Here is a 17,230-nt window from a genome sequence, read left to right as displayed (position 1 = left end):
GCGGGCTAGGAGGCTAATCAAGGGTCACTCCGTTGTCCCAGGGTCCAGCAGCATGACTGCATTCCCGTGAAGTGAACCTGCCTCCTGCTTCAGGTGTGTGAAGGGCCGGGGTTGGACTGGAGGGGTGTGGGTACATCACCGTGTGGCACCTGCAGACAGGGCCCATCCTGTGGGGTTCTGCAGCAACATTGACCGTGTGTGAAGGACCTCACTCGGCCATTGAGGGCTGTGGTCCCTGGACACCAACAGAAGCTGCTGCACCCACAGCCCCCACAGGCAGAGGTGTCACAGCCCCAATGATCAGCCCCGGCTCTGGGTGACGCTGGTTGATGCTCAAGTATTGCCCAGGATGTCAACAGAACTGGAAGCTGAGAAAGCTCAGGCAGTCTGGCAGCATCCGTGAAGAGTGAGAGCAACCGAGTTAATGCCTCAGGGCTGAGAAATGTGAGAAATCTAACATGTTTTAATTTGCGTAGAAGGGAGGAGGGGCGGGGAGAAGAGGGAGTGTCGGGGGAGTGATAGGTGGAGACTAATAGTTGGGATGACACAGGCGGTGGTGTGAGCTCAGTGAGGCTGGTGCAGACTTGTTCAGTGCAGATTCTCTAGCCTGAGGAGACATACGCAGAGGGTGAATTAATTCAGATAAAGAGAGAGCGGAACAAACGGCGGAACTGGGAAATCTGAAATAAGACTCTGGAAATACTCAGCAGGTGAGGCTGCGTCTGTGGGGAGAGAAATTAGATAACATTTTGTGTCGGCGATGAGAAATGGGGCACTTCAGACTGGAAAGGCTGGTGATGTGATCTGATAATACTTGTGGCCTCAGGACTAAAACCTGCCGGACGAAAGTTGAGATGTTGATCCTCGAAATTACACTGAGTTTGAGTGAAGCGATGGAAGACAACGGGGATGGTCAGAAGGGCGAGGATGAGTTAAGGTGACTGTGAACAGAAGCTCGGGGCTGTTCTTACTGTCTGACTGGAGGTATCCTGCAAAGTGGCCACGCAAGCTGCATTGGGTTTCTCCTCCGCTGCAGAGGAGACCACAGTGCGAGCACCAAATGTGGTGCACTAGGTTGTACCCAGCACAAGCGGATTGCTGCCACACCTGAAAGGAGTACCTGGGGCTCAGGTGGTGGAAAGGGCAGGGGTTGGATCTCCTCTAGTTGAATCGGAACGATGTGTATGCTGAGGAACGGGGTGGTGGGGATGGAGGAGCAGACCAGAGAGGTGCTATTTCAGAATGGTTCGTGTTCATAGGTTATAATAGGAGCAGAATTAGGCCATTCGGCCCATCAAGTCTACTGTGCCATTCAATCATAGATGATGTCTTTTCCTCTCAACCTCATTCTTCTGCCTGGTTCTCATAGTTCCTGACACCCTTGCTGATCAGGAACCTGACAATCTCTTGACTTGGCCTCCACAGCCGTCTGTGGCAACGAATTCCACAGATGCACCACCCTTGCCGTGAAAGGCAGAGGGGGGTGAGATGCCTAGAGTGTTGGAATCTTGTTGAAGATAGCAGAATGTTTGTAAGATTATCCATTGAATTAGGAGGCTGTTTTGGTGGAAGGTGAAGGCAAAGGAAACTTATCCTTGTTCTAGCTGGGATGAGAAGAGGTGAGAACAGAGGTACAAACAATAGTGGAGGCAGAGCTGCAGGTTTGATTAACACTGGCAAATGGAACGTTGCATTGATGGAGAAAGGAAAACTTCAGAGCACTGAAGTTGTCATACAAAGCGGAACAATGAAATTTGTGCATGCTGCAGCTTTGCGGACACATTAGACGGTGGGCTTGTAATGGATATTTGTTGTTAACTGTTCCCTGAGGTAGGGAAAAGAAGAGTCACATGTGCATTATGAAAGCATTTAGCCAGGTGGGACTTGCAGCAAAAGCACTGAGACATTTGAGTTCCACTGCCAATACAATTGGCAACGTACAGGGTCAGGTCTGAGTTGGACTCAAACAGCGACTGTCTCATTAATCATACAAAACGGCAGTCATTGTGTGAGCTCACGTGTGTCTTCTCAAAGCTGCTCCTTTGATCTCGCGTAAGGAAGTGTCGAAGGAAAAGTTGTTCAATATAAGTCAAGTCAAGTCAAGTCAATTTTATTTGTATAGCACATTTAAAAACAACCCACGTTGACCAAAGTGCTGTACATCTGATTAGGTTCCAATGGAAAAAAAAAATGAAACATACAGTAGCACGCAAACAGTTCACAGCGCCTCCTCAATGAGCCTCAAACGCTAGGGAGTAGAAATAGGTTTTGAGCCTGGACTTAAAGGAGTCGATGGAGGGGGCAGTTCTGATGGGGAGAGGGATGCTGTTCCACAGTCTAGGAGCTGTCAGAGGCAAAGGGGAGACCTGACGGATGGATGTAAAATGTTGAGAGGCATTGACAGGGTAGACAGTCAGAACCTTTTCCCCCCAGAGTTGAAATGTCAAACACCAGGGGGCAGTGCTTTAAGATGAGAGGAGGAAAGTTTAAAGGAGATGAGTGAGGCAAGCTTTTTTTTAAGCAGAATGGTGGGCACCTTGTGTGTGCTGCCAGGGGTGATGGTGAAAGCAGATACGATAGTGGTGTTTCAGAGGCATTTAGAAAGACCCTTCAGTCTGAAGAAGGGTCTCGACCTGAAACGTCTCCCATTCCCTCTCTCCTAGATGCTGCCTGACCTGCTGAGTTACTCCAGCATTTTGTGATACCTTAGAAAGATGCATGAACTGGCGGGTAATGGAGGGATATGCAGGTAGAGGGGATGGATTTAATTTGGCATCACGGTCAGCATGGACGTTGTGGGCCGAAGGGCCTATTTCTATGCTGTACTGTTCCATGAAGGAGCTTAGCCAGTGAAGGAGCGTGCTGGCAGCAGAGTGATGATTCAAGGTAGAGCTGGTCCTGCCCCTGGCTGCCCTGGGATGGGATGGAGGGGGAGGGGACTGGATGATCTTGGAGGACAATTAATGTTTCAGACCAGGGACTATTAATGCGGCAGAAATAATTGGACGTGGGTGAGACAGGGTGGAGAAGGGGAGAAAGAACAGCACAATTGTAGGAGGAAGTAGAGTTCTGTGGGACAAGAACTACTTGTGCCTCTTGGAGAGGAGGGGAACACAGGCCACGTGTGGCTGAGGAACTGATGTTGGAGGTTGTGGAGGGAAGGGGAAATGAGTGAATGACTGGGCTGATGTTCAATGGGGGGGGTCGTGGTGCAGAGGGAGTGAGGAGGAGGAGGTGTCAGAGAGCTGGCGTCAGTCTTGGTGACGGAACTTGGCAGAGAACAGCACACCACTCCCGTCAGCAGGTTTGACAATGTTTGGTTTTCATACAAAACTAGGAGCTGTTGTGGGCCACTCTGCCCATCTAATTTTAACCTTAACTCCACATTCCATCTACCTACAGTAACCTTTCACATAGACACAAGGGACTACAGATGTTGGTTTACCAAAAAATAACAAAAAGTACATTAATCCCACTTTTTTATTCTTGCCTCATTTTCATCATCTCCCCCAGATTCTTCCACTCACCTACCTACTGTATGTGTGTGTGTCTCTCTATGTGTGTGTGTGTGTCTCTCTCTGTGTCTATGTGTGTGTGTGTGTGTCTCTCTCTGTGTCTGTGTGTGTGTGTGTGTGTGTCTCTCTGTGTCTGTGTGTGTGTCCCTGTGTCTGTGTGTCTATGTCCATGTCAGTGTATGTCCCTCCGTGTGTGTGTGTGTGTGTGTGTGTGTGTACATATGTGTGTCTCTGTCTCTCTTTGTGTCGGGCTCTGCATGTCTTTCTCTGTCTCTCTGTCTGTGTCTCTCTCTGTCTCACTCTCTCTATCTATCTCTGTGTGTGTGTGTGTGTGTGTGTGTGTGTGTGTGTGTGTCTCTGTGTCTGTGTGTCTCTCAAAGTCTATGTCTCTCTGTGTCTGTGTGTCATTCTACGTCTGTGTATCTCTGTTTGCGTGTCTCTCTGTGTCTGTGTTTCTCTGTGTATATCTCTCATTGTCTCTGTGTCTGTCTCAATCTGTGTCTGTGTGTCTATCTATGTGTGTGTGTCTTTCTTGGTGTCTGTGTGTGTGCCTCTCTCTCTCTGTCTGTCTGTGTATCTGTCTGTCTGTCTGTGTATCTGTCTCTGTCTGTGTCTGTGCATCTCTCTCTGTGTCTGTGTGTGTGCTTCTCTGTGTCTGTATGTTCGTCTCTGTCCCTGATGCCTAGATTTAAATCACATGGATATAAAACATCTCTCTTTGATTGCCGGAGTCTCAGGGTGTAGTTCAGGCAGGCTCCATCCTGTTCTGTAGACAGTATGAAGCACTGTCTCTCCGACCCTCCATGGAAGAAATGAACTGTTCTCTAGAACACTGGAAGGTGCTCTGTGTAGAATGGACTGACCCTCAACAAATGCGTGAAATGTAAAAGCCGTAAATATAGTGTCATTCTCTATCACTGTTGCCACCACAAAGGCTGGTTGTTATCTGTTGCTTTGCTTGGGAGGTTATCTGAAATGTTGGAGATTGCTTTAAGAATCATCAATCCTGACAATTCTACTAAGCTGGGAGAGATTCTAGACCATAAGAAGGATAATTTATTTTATGGGGTTTCTGCTCTGGGCAAAGTTTGAAGGAGATGGGCATAGGGTGGTGAGTGACTGCCTACTATCCAATGTGCATTTGGATGGGCATGTGGATATGCAGGGAGTGGAAGGATATGGATTATGTGTCAGTAAATAAGCGTTGGTCTTGGCATCATGTTGGGCATGGACATTGTGGGCCGAAGGGCGTGTTTCTGTTCTGTACTGTTCTATATTTTATTGATTGATCAAACGATACAGCATGGAAACAGGCCCTTCAGCCACCGAGCCCAGGCCGACCATCAATCACCCGTTCTATGTTGTTCCATTTTTGCATCAACTCCTGCACACTTGGAGCAATTTGTCGAGGCCAGGTAACCGACAGACCCACACGTCTTTGGGATGTGGCAGGAAGCCGGAGCACCCGGAGGAAACTATGCGGTCACAGGGACAACGTGGACGTTCCACATAGATGGCAGCCGAGGTCAGGATCGAACACGGGTCTCTTGCGTTTGAGGCAGATCCACCACTGTGCCACCACAATGTTTAAGCACCAGCTATTCAGCCTTGTCCCCCATGTGTTTCATCTGGTATGTTTGCAAATTGGAATCTGCCTTCTGCCCAATGTGGCATCTCTCTTCGCCTCAGTGGGCATCAGTCACTGTATGCAGCATAGTGGTATAGCCAGTGGATCCACTGCCTCACAGCTCCAGCGACCCAGGTTCAATTCTGACCTCGGGTGCTCTGTGTGGAGTTTGGACATTCCCCGTGCCCGTGTCTGTGTAGGATTCCACCAGGTGCTCCCGTTTCCTCCCATACTCCCCTCCCCCCCCCCCAAAAAAGTAGGTAGTTCAGTTGGCCAATGAAATTCAGATGGTTGCTAACCTGTCATCGAGTGCATAAATCGAGGTCTGGTCGGGATGCAGGGCAGGTGGGTTGTAGTGATTTTGTGTGGGAATCAGTAGAGACCAGAATGCTCCCAGGCAAACATATCTGGACTAAATCTTTGTACCTTGGAGAACCTGGTCCCAGTGTTGTTGAGAAGATTCCGAGCGGTGGATGTTGAGAATATGGCAGAGGTGATTGGGTCTTCATGAACCAGGACTCTGGTCCTGGTAGCTGGTTGGCAGTGGTCAGAGTGAGGAGGCTGTGACTGTGAGTCTGGAGACCGTGGATGTCCCAGGTATTGATACTGCACCTACTTCTGGAGCTTCCTCCAGAGGTCTGTTCCAAATGCGGACTACCCTCTAAGAGAACAAAATGCTCCTGATGTTCCCCGTAAATCTCTCTACCCTGACCTGAAGTTTTGGAATTCTCTACCTCGGAGGGGGGGGGATAAAGCGACTGAGTGTTCACTTTATCTGTGCCCCTCGTGATCATGTACACCTCAATAAGGTCACCCCTCAGCATCCTGCACTCCAAAGAAAAAAAAGCCCCAGCAAATCCAGACTCTTGCAATAACTCAAACTCACAGGTAACTTTTAGACTTTAGACTTCTGAGATACAACGCGGAAACAGGCCCTTCGGCTCACCGAGTCCGCCCTGACCAGCGATCACCCCATAGACTAGCACGATCCTACACACCAGCGACAATTCACAATATTTACCGAAGCCAATTAACCTACAGTCTTTAGAGTCAGGGTGGAAAGCAGAGCGCCCGGAGAAAACCCACGTGGTCATAGGAAGAACGTACGAACTCTGTACCGACAGCACCCACAGTCAGGATCGAACCCAGATCTCTGCTGCTGCAAGGCAACAACTCCACCGTGCCACTGTGCCATCTCACCGCATCCTGGAGTATCTTTTCTACACCCGTTTCAACTGAATTGTGATTCCCTCTTCTCCTTATTTTCCTGCAACTCATTCCATCTCGCATGCCCATCAAAACGCCTTTGTTTAGTTTGACGTTTATCTTCATGATGTGGTGGTTACAGCTCTAAGAGGTGCCATGAACAATGGGGGAAATCTACACACGCACAGAGAAAACATGCAAACTCCGCACAAACAGCATAACCAGCTCACAAATAAATCTTCATCTACCACTAGCTTTCAGCGACCATTTTTAAAACTTTTTTTCCACCATCCACCACTCCATAAACCTCTCTACATTCTTTTACAAATTCTCCTCTCCTGTTCGCATTTCATTTCCCATTTTAAAAAAATCTACACAAATATTAATGCCTGACCTTTCATCCAAGTTATCCACATGACCAGTTGGTAGTTATAGCCCCATTGTGATCCCTCAACATTTCTCCATTAACAGCTTCTTAAACTGAAACAAAATATACTAACTGTTATAATTTTTAACAAGTGATTTCATGTAATTTTCCTTTCATCTATCAATATCGTCTCAAAACTCTTTGGCTCATAGAAACATAGAAAATAGGTGCAGGAGTAGGCCATTCGGCCCTTCGAGCCTGCACTGCCATTCAATATGATCATGGCTAATCATCCAGCTCAGTAACCTGTACCTGCCTTCTCTCCATACCCCCTGATCCCTTTAGCAACAAGGGCCACATCTTATGGCCATAAGGGCCATAACTTATTCCAACATGGTATCCACAGATGCTGCAAGACATTGGGCAGCAGAGTGGTGCAGCACTTTGAACTGCCGTCACTCTGCTCTGGGGACCTGGCTCTAATCCTGGCCTTGGGTGCTGCTCCGTACATGAATGTGTGTCCCCAAGAAGAGTCAAGTCACAGACACAGGCTGTGATACAAATTCCAAGCATTTTAGAGCCCATTGAACCTTGGACAGATCCTCAAAAGAGCTCTTTGAAATTGCAGTGGCAGACCCATCCACACCAGGACTGTACCCCAGTTATACAGTGACAGACCCATCCACACCAGCACTGTACCCCAGTGTTATACAGTGGCAGACCCATCCACACCAACACTGTACCCCAGTTATACAGTGACAGACCCATCCACACCAGTACTGTACCCCAGTTATACAGAGACAGACCCATCCACACCAGTACTGTACCCCAGTTATACAGAGACAGACCCATCCACACCAGGACTGTACCCCAGTTATACAGAGACAGACCCATCCACACCAGCATTGTACCCCAGTGTTATACAGTGACAGACCCATCCATACCAGTACTGTACCCCAGTGTTATACAGAGATAGACCCATCCACACCAGTACTGTACCCCAGTGTTATACAGTAACAGACCCATCCACACCAGGTCATAGTGTAGGAAAATAACTGCAGATGCTGGTACAAATCGAAGGTATCACAAAATGCTGGAGTAACTCAGCAGGTCAGGCAGCATCTAGGAGAGAGGGAATGGGTGACGTTTCGGGTCGAGACCCTTCTCCCATCGTCGACCAGAAACGTCACCCATTCCCTCCCAGATGCTGCCTAACCTGCTGAGTTACTCCAGCATTTTGTTATACCCACCAGGTCATATACACATATATATATATATGTGTGTGTGTGTGTGTGTGTGTGTGTATTCCTAGGTTAATTCCCGGAATGGCGGGACTGTCGTATGTTGAAAGGCTGGAGCGATTGGGCTTGTATACACTGGAATTTAGAAGGATGAGGGGGGATCTTATTGAAACATATAAGATAATTAGCGGATTGGACACATTAGAGGCAGGAAACATGTTCCCAATGTTGGGGGAGTCCAGAACAAGGGGCCACAGTTTAAGAATAAGGGGTAGGCCATTTAGAACGGAGATGAGGAAGAACTTTTTCAGTCAGAGAGTGGTGAAGGTGTGGAATTCTCTGCCTCAGAAGGCAGTGGAGGCCAGTTCGTTGGATGCTTTCAAGAGAGAGCTGGATAGAGCTCTTAAGGATAGCGGAGTGAGGGGGTATGGGGAGAAGGCAGGAACGGGGTACTGATTGAGAGTGATCAGCCATGATCGCATTGAATGGCGGTGCTGGCTCGAAGGGCTGAATGGCCTACTCCTGCACCTATTGTCTATTGTCTATATATACACACACACATATATACACACACTCACATACACATAAAACAAATAAACAATAATAGTGCAAAAAGATAAAACCAATGCCCCCAGATCTATGTAGTTCAGAGCTTATTTGGAGGTTGCAGTGTTTAATAGCCTGCTGGTTGTAGGGGAGAAGCTGTTCCTGAACCTGCACGTTACAGTTTTCGGGCTCCTCTACTTCCTGACGGCAGGGGTGAAATGCCATTTCAGGGTGGGTGGCCAGGGTGGTGTGGATCTCTGATTTTGGCTGCTTTCTGGGAGGACTGAATGTTCAGCCAGCTTGTGCAAGCGTGAGATCGATACGTAACGTGAATGGAATTGGTGTGAGGAGTGGATGGGGAAGAGAAACAAAGCACGGGTTCAGTGTGACGTCTGTGAACAGCGAGAACACACAGATGACTCCTGCTTAGGTCCAGCTCTTCTCTGGAACATAGCGACTGAGGATCATAGTTCAGTTTATTATTGTCACGTGTACCGAGCTACAGTGAAAAGCTTTTTGTTGCGTGCCATCCTGTCAGCGAAAAGACTGGACACCATTACAATCACGCCGTCCACAATGTATACAGTAGATGCCGCTGAATGTCCAACTTGGGATAAAGTTCAAGGCACCCTTCATGCTTGTATGAAGGGCTTCACCCTTCAAGGCTTCAACAGACCGTCCGCCTGCATGTTTTGGATGTTGTTAATATTGGTGTGTGTGGGAGGAATTGAAGATGGGCTTCACTGCGTGGTGCCTTCACTGTGCTCTTTGCCCAATGCTGGGTCTGTTCTGGGCTGTCCCGGTCATGATCCCTGTGAAAATTAGTACCATCTCACAAGTGCACTTCTGATGAAACACACAGGTACAGCAGGCAAGTGGTGTGCTTCATTAGTGAGACACGATGCTCATGGATAATTTCTGTAGAAACTACAAATGCCCTCAGTGTTGTGGTGAGTGCAGTTTTACCAGCTTCACACTGTGATAGATGGACCATTGACTGTGTACGGGGGGGAGGGGGAGGGGGGGGGGGGGAATAAAGACAGGTATGAATTGAACAAGAGAGATTGTGTAGAGATGTGATTAAAAAATGTTTAAACATAAAGGATTGTGACAAAGCAGAAATAAACTTTATTTAGTTTAGTTAACTTGATTATTGTCACGTGTACAGTGAAAAGTTTTTTGTTGCATGCTTTCCAGTCAGCGAAAAGACTACACGATTACAATCAAGCTCTCTAGAGTGTATAGATACAGGATAAAGGACATGTCATGTAGTGTAAGGGTGTAAATAGGAGATTTATAAGAAACAAAAACATAGAAATATGAGCAGAGCCATTTAGTCCCTCATCTCTGCGCTTTTATTCACTAAGAATTCAATCTCATCTATGACCCCATCACCACTTTCCTGTACAAACACAATTGCCCCATTTCCCTGAAGTCAACTTTGGACTTTAGAGATACAGTGGAGAAACAGGCCCTTTGGCCCACCGAGTCCATGCTGGCCGGTGATCACCCTGTACACTAACACAATCATACACATAAGGGGCAATTTACAATTGGTTGTTGGTCGGCATGGACATGGTGGGCCGAAGGGCCCGTTTCCACGCTGTATCTCTAAATTAAACTAAACTAAACTAAAACCATCCACCAATCCTCACCGCCAACATCCTGGGGGTCATCACAACTGGAGCTCCCACACCAAAACTGTGGCCGCAAGAACAGGTCCCCGGTTGGTTAATCTGGGCCAGGTGACTGACCCCCTGACACCCCAAGGGCTTCTCGCCTTCAATGGACGGGATGGAATGGAATACTTTTATTGTAACATGTGTCAAGGCGCAATGAAATGCTTTGCATGCATTCCCAAGGTATGCAAATAGCGGCCACCTACGGCCCTGACAAAGTTACAAAGTACGCCGACCCCTGCTTAGTTCTCCCCCCTCATCACGCCTGTCCCCCCACGCCGGGTGCTCCATTGTTCTTCCCCTCAGGGCCGTCCCCCCCCACCTCTCATCGACCGCCGACCGTGGGTCAACCCGCGAGGCCCACCGCCGCCGAGGCCCCTCCGCCGCGAGACCCCACCGCAGCCGAGGCCCCATCGCCACGGGGCCTCACCATGCTGCTGCTTCACCGCTGCCGCGAGGCCCCAATGCAGCCAAGGCCCCACCGCAGCCGAGGCCCACTGCAGCCGAGGCCCCACCGCAGCCGAGGCTCCAATGCAGCCGAGGCCCCACCGCCGCGAGGCTTCATCGCTGCCGCCGCTTTGCCGCTACTGTGCAGAGATCAGGAGTACAATGGAATACCCTTGACTTGCCTGGATGAATGGATTCCCACAAGTCCCAAGGTGTTCAATACCATCCAAGATGTAGTCACCTGCAGATTCAGCCTGCAGGGGCCATATTAGTCTGCAAACCCACACATCTTTGGGCACTGGGAAGAAACTGCAGCAGACCGGAGGAAACCCACGCAGTCTCAGGGAAATTGCAGCCAGACAGCACCCAAGGTCAGAGTTGAAGCTGGATCTGCGGTGTTGAGTGGCCGCTGTCTACCAGCTGGGCCACTGTACTGCTCCCTGGAGAGAGGAGGGCTGGTCTGCGATGGTTAAAAAGTGGAAAGCAGACGTTTGGAAGTGCGTAAATCTGTTGGGTGATAAGGCTGCTTCCTGATCCTGAATTTAATTTAATTTTAAAAAATGGAAATGATAGATTGCGCTCTTATTTATCGGTACAGCATGTTGTGTCTGTATTTTGAACTAAAATCGGCATCAACCCTTCGTGTTTTAACAGGAGATGGAGCTGTGGAAGATGTTGGCCTCATTCCTGATGGTCGTTCTCTTTGCAGCTGGGTGTCAGGGTAAGAGCGGTCAACCTTCTCCTGTTATCTGTGACCTCCACATTCCTGGAACTCTTCCAGTGAAGAGCTCAGACGTGGCCCCGAAAAGCAATGAAGGTGTTGAAGGCCCAGCCACCCCCAGTGCCCTGGTCTCAGATTAGGGATCTTCATGGATCTTGGACCTCCTCAGGCAGATCACGGAGCAGAGGAGCTAATTTCCCGGCTCCAACATCACGAATAGCAACGAAGAGAAGGAGAAGATAGAAAGAAGATGAGGAGGAATTTCTTTAGTCAGAGGGTGGTGCAATTCATTGCTACAGAAGACTGTAGAGGCCAAGACAATGGATATTTTTATGGTGGAGATCGATAGGTTCTTGATTAGTATGGGTGTCAGGGGTTATGGGGAGAAGGCAGGAGAATGGGGTTGAGAGGGAAAGATAGATCAGCCATGATTGAATGGCGGAGTAGAGTTGATGGGCCGAATGGCCTAATTCTGCTCCTATCACTTATGAATTATGAGAGGGAGGTTGGTGGTGACTAGTTGGGAGGAGCTGATTGGGTAGCGGAGACTCACAGACAGGGGAGGCAATAGAGAGCGGGTGAGAATGGGAACAGAGGAGGTGATCAAGGAGGTGAACTAGGAGTGGCGGTGATCATTAGAAAGAGGGGTGGCAAGAAAGAGAGGTTAGATGGGGAAGGATGGGGCGGTCTACACAGGGAAGAAGGAATGGCTGATCAGAAGAGGGGAGGTGACAGAGGTGAGAACGTATGTGCAGTGTGTAGGAGGAATTGCAGACGCTGGTTTACACCGAAGGTAGACATAAAATGCTGGAGTAACTCAGCGGGTCAGGCAGCACATCTGAAGAAAAGCAATAGGTGACGTATCGGGTCGAGACCCTTCTTCAGTCTGAAGAAGGCACTCGACCCGAAACGTCACCCGATTCCTTTCCCCCTGAGATGCTACCTGACCCGTTGAGTTACTCCAGCATTTGTGTCTATCTATGGTATGTACAGTGATGGGCTGATGGGCATGGGTGACAAGGGTAATGGGGTGCACTTTTAGAAAGGAGGCAAGGAGGAACTTCTTTAGTCAGAGGGTAGCTAATCTGTGGAACTCATTGGGCTGTGGAGCCCGTCAGTGGATATTTTTAAGGCAGAGATAGACAAGTTCTTGATTGGAACGGGTGTGAAGGGTTATGGGGAGGGCAGGGGAATGGGATTGGGAGGCAGAGATCAGCCATGATGGAGTCAACTGGATGGGCCGAATGGCCTAATTCTACTCCTATAACGTGAAGTCTTTAGGGGGATGGGGTGCCAAAAGAATTTGCCGGCCACATAGTCACTCACACCCAAGAAACGATATTTCAGCAGCTCTTGCCTGTGTGATAGAAGTCCCTTTAACCAGCATAGTTTTGATGTCCCTCTGTGCTCCCCACCCCTGCTTATTCCCTGATTCGATCGGACTTTCTTTTGTCTTCAGGCAATCACTGCACTGCCAGTCGAGCAAAGACCTGCACGGTGTGTATCAGAGTGGCTGAGGACTGTTCATACTGTGCCGACAAGGTAGGTTTCCCACACCCTTCTCCAGGCCACAGGCTGCAGGCTGCAGGCTGCAGGCTGGCTGCCCTCACCATTCACATGCTTTAGTTCAGTTTTAGAGATACGAAGCGAAGCAGGCCCTTCGGCCCACCCGAGTCCGCACCGACCAGCGATCCCGACACACACTAGGGACAATTTTACATTTACACCAAGCCAATTAACCTACAAACCTGTACTTCCTTTTGTGGAGTGTGGGAGGAAACCGAAGATCTCTGAGAAAACCCACGCAGGTCACGGGGAGAACGTAAAACTCTGTATAGACAAGCACCCATAGTCAGGATCGAACCCGGGTCTCTGGGCCTAGTCAGGATCGAACCCGGGTCTCTAGGCCTAGGCATCAACTCTATTGCTGCACCACCCTTGCTTGTGTCCGCAATTCTGGACACCTAGGAGCCACTGTATATTGATCGGGAATAAATTTGTAACTAAGTGTCCCCAGGCCAGCTGGGAACAGCGTCTCAATTTTCTCCAGAGCTCCTGCCGGCCTGTGGAGTGACTCCAGCATTTTGTATCTGTCTTTCGAACTGCATCCATTGCAGATATGAACCGGGTTAACAGTTCAGGAAATCTGAAAGAGCATGCAACAGTGACTGGGAACAATGTGCTGGATCATTGAATCTGGGACACAGTCACTGTGTGATGAGCCAGCAGAAGAATCTGCTCTGTCAGAACCTTGAGAGCAGGGAGGGTCGTGACAGAGACTGTGGGCAATGTTGATGTGAAACTTTTGCACATGTAACACATTCACTCACAAAGCCAGCTGGGCACGTGTACTGACGTCAAGCAGCACATTACACCTGTTTGAGATCATAAAACTAAAGAACGAAGCTAAATCACATACTTGGGGACAGAGCTATAAAAAGGGAGGGGCAAAGTTTAAAGGAGCATCTCTTTTTACAGTGTGGTGGTAGGTGCCTGGAACACTGCCAGGGGTGGTGGCTGAGGCAGATACGATAGTGGTTTTTAAGAGGATTTTGGACGGGCACATGGATATGCAGGGAATGGGGAGATTATGGATGATACGCAGGTAGATTAGCGATGGTCAATTAGCCCACTATCCCACACACCTTCGGGATGTGGGGATTAGTAGAATGTCTGGAGACAATAATGCGGTCACAAGGAGAGCGTGCAAACTCCACACAGACAGCACCGGAGGTCAGAATGGAACCCGGGTCCCTGGCGCGATGCGGTAGCAGCTCGACGAGCTGTGTTGCCCTTGGAAACATCCTCCCTACATCCAATCTGTTGAACCACATAAAACTCACTGAGACCTTTAACAAACCTTATCACCCATCTTAGTCTGTGCCGACCATCGATCCCTATACACTAGTTCCATGTTATCCCAATTTCCCATCCCACACGGGCTTGGGACAATTTATGGAAGCCAATTACCCTAAAAGACCTGTGGGAGAGAATCTGGAGCACCCAGAGAAACCCCACGGGGTCACAGGGAGAATTTACAAACTCCGTGCAGAGAGCACCCGTGGTCAGGATCGAACCCGGGTCTCTGGCGCTGTGAGGCAGCAGCTCTACTGCTGAGCCACTGTGTCCTGTCCCGACTCTCATTACTTTAAAGCTGAGTGGCCTGGCCTGGTCTGCTGAAACTTGGAACAAGATGGTGAATCTTTGTTGAACTCACTCAGTTGCAACATGAACTAGAATTTCCCCGTCTCGAGGAAAGAACCTTCCTTTTATCATATCATATCATATATATATATATACAGCCGGAAACAGGCCTTTTCGGCCCTCCAAGTCCGTGCCGCCCAGCGATCCCCGTACATTAACACTATCCTACACGCACTGAGCAAGGACATGGTGGGGGTAGGGGTGGGGGTGGGGGTGGGGGTGGGGGTGGGGGTGGGGGTGGGGGGTGGGGGTTGGGGTGGGGGGGCAGTGCAATCAGCTCGAACCCCGGTTTTGAGGAGTCCTTGTAAAACTCTGCAGAGATGGAGGAAGTTGGGAGTTGAGTTGAGTTGATGGCTGACAAAATGGGAACGACAAAACTGAAACCTCTGCCCTGGGAGCGAGGGGCATTGGGAAGGGGGGCGGCCACTGTAACCAAAACCACAGTTATCGTGTGAGTGGGGTCAGAGGGTAAGGGGTGGCTGGTGGTGTGAGGGGTAGCGGTGTGTTTCAGGCACGGATCCTCCGAAGGCTGCAATAACCTGCTTCTTGTTTTGAAGGACTTCACGTTACCCAGGTGTGATCTAGAGAGGTATCTCGTGTCCCACTGCAAACGGATTGTCACAATGAGGTCCGAGATGCGCATACTTCAGGTACGTCTCCCACAATGCAGAACCTTTGGTTGATCAGCGTGGAAAGTAGACCAAAATTCTCCACTTAATTCTGTCCTCTCTGTTTGATTATCTCTCCCCCTCCCCCTCCCCCTCTCTCCCTCCCCCTCTCTCCCCTTTCCTCCCCCTCTCTCCCCTTTCCTCCCCCTCTCTCCCTCCCCCTCTCTCCCCTTTCCTCCCCCTCTCTCCATTTCCCTCCCCCTCCCTCTCTCTCCCCCTCTCCTCCTCTCCCTCTCCCCCCTTTCTCTCTCCCCCCTCTCCCCCTCACTCTCTCTCTGCCCTCTCTCTCCCCCCTCTCTCCCCCCGTTCTCTCTCTCCCCCCTATCTCCACCCCTCTCCCTCTAACCCCTCTCTCCCCATCCCTCTCCCTGTCTACTACACTCCCCATCCCCCACTCTCCCCGACTCTCACCCTCCCTCCCTCTCTCTCACTCCCTGTCTCTCACTCCTTCCCTCTTACTCCCTCCCCCTCCCTCCCATACAAACTCCACATGGAGGCACCGGAGTGGTCACCGGAGCTGTGCATCAGCCGCACTACCTGCTGTGCCACTGGGCCGACACTGGGTACCCGTGACAGGTCCCGGTTAATGTGACACGGAGAGGCTGGTGAAACTCTTCACACTATTAAACACTGTTCACCACACTGTTCCATGTGTGTGCATTGGCCATGATGACACCCGCGGTGTAACAGTGAACCCGGGCTGACGCGTGTCACACCCCTAAGGGGGGTGGGGATGGCCTGGGACTGTGGAACGCAGGATGGCAAAGCAAGTGTTTTGTTCCACAGAGCACCCGGATTGATACCAAAAGCAAACGCACCCAGATCTCACCACAGCGCGTGTCCATGAGCCTGAGGGCAGGAGAGGAGAGGACCTTGGACTTCGAGGTGTTCCAGCCACTAGAATCTCCCATTGATCTCTACTTCCTCATGGACTTCTCCTACTCCATGCAGGATGATTTGGACAACTTGAAGCAGCTGGGGCTTCAGCTGGGTGAGTGCCAGACTGGGTCTACCCTCCACTGCTTTCACTCATAACCCGGCGGGACAATGAAAGGCCTGGATAGAGCGTATGTGGAGAGGATGTTTCCAGTGGTGGGGGGAAGTCCAGGTCCAAACGGCACCACCTCAGAATAAAAGGAAGTATATTTAGAATGGAGAGGAGTTTCTTTAGCCAGAAGGTGGTGAATCTGTGGAATTCATTGCCACAGAAGGCAGAGGAAGCTAAGTTATTGAGGATTTTTAAAGTGAAGATTGATAAGTTCTTGTCAAAGATTACTGGAAGAAGGCAGGAGAATGGGGTGGGGAATGGATCAGCCATGATTGAATCGCAAAGCAGACTGGAAGGGCTGAATGGCCCAATTCTGTTCCTATGTCTTGTGATCAATGGTCCACTCTGTAGGTTTAGTTTAGTTTAGTTTAGGGATACAGTACGGAAACAGGCCCTTCGGCTCACCGAGTCCGCACCGACCAGCGACCCCAACCACGTGAACACTATCCTACATACACCAGGGACAATTTACATTTGTACCAAACCAATCACATGCAAACCTGCACGTCTTTGGAATGTGGGAGGAAACCGAAGATCTCTGAGAAAACCCACGCAGGTCACGGGTCGAACATACAAACTCCGTACAGACAGCGCCTGTAGTCAGGATCGAACCCGTGGTCTCCAGCGCTGTAACGCAGCTACTCTACCGCTGCGTCACCGTGCTGAGGTGTCGAGCCTCCTGCCTCATAGGCCAGCCAGCTGGGCCACGACTGTTTCCTGAAGACCAGAGAGCACCATAATCAGAAGCAGCTCCACCATTTGGTCAGCACTTTCCCACACACGCCCCCCATGTGGGCTGAGGCTTCGCGGCTGAGTTGTACCAAGGCCTTGTATCTTCTGAGGGAAATACAAGTTCTATGGTGTAAAACACAAAGTGCTGGAGTAACTCAGCGGGTCAGACAGCTTCTGTGGAGGGAATATTTCGGGTCGGGACCTTTCAAACAGTAGTTCACTGGTGCGA

The 17,230-nt window shown here is 49.9% G+C and overlaps 1 protein-coding gene across 1 annotated transcript in view; it reads left to right on the top strand.

The window, feature by feature from the left end:
* Nucleotides 1–17,230, top strand: part of itgb4 (integrin, beta 4) — a 97,195-nt gene that overhangs the window by 3,013 nt on the left and 76,952 nt on the right. Inside the window, exons 2-5 of the mRNA XM_078401862.1 lie at nucleotides 11,283–11,349; nucleotides 12,809–12,891; nucleotides 15,111–15,203; nucleotides 16,008–16,212. Coding sequence (XP_078257988.1) covers nucleotides 11,283–11,349; nucleotides 12,809–12,891; nucleotides 15,111–15,203; nucleotides 16,008–16,212 — 448 coding nt within the window. The remainder of the gene's footprint in view (nucleotides 1–11,282; nucleotides 11,350–12,808; nucleotides 12,892–15,110; nucleotides 15,204–16,007; nucleotides 16,213–17,230) is intronic.

The sequence above is a fragment of the Rhinoraja longicauda genome, chromosome 6, assembly GCF_053455715.1.
Source record: "Rhinoraja longicauda isolate Sanriku21f chromosome 6, sRhiLon1.1, whole genome shotgun sequence".
NCBI classification, from domain to species: Eukaryota; Metazoa; Chordata; class Chondrichthyes; order Rajiformes; family Arhynchobatidae; genus Rhinoraja; species Rhinoraja longicauda.
This window is presented reverse-complemented; position numbering and strand designations above follow the sequence as displayed.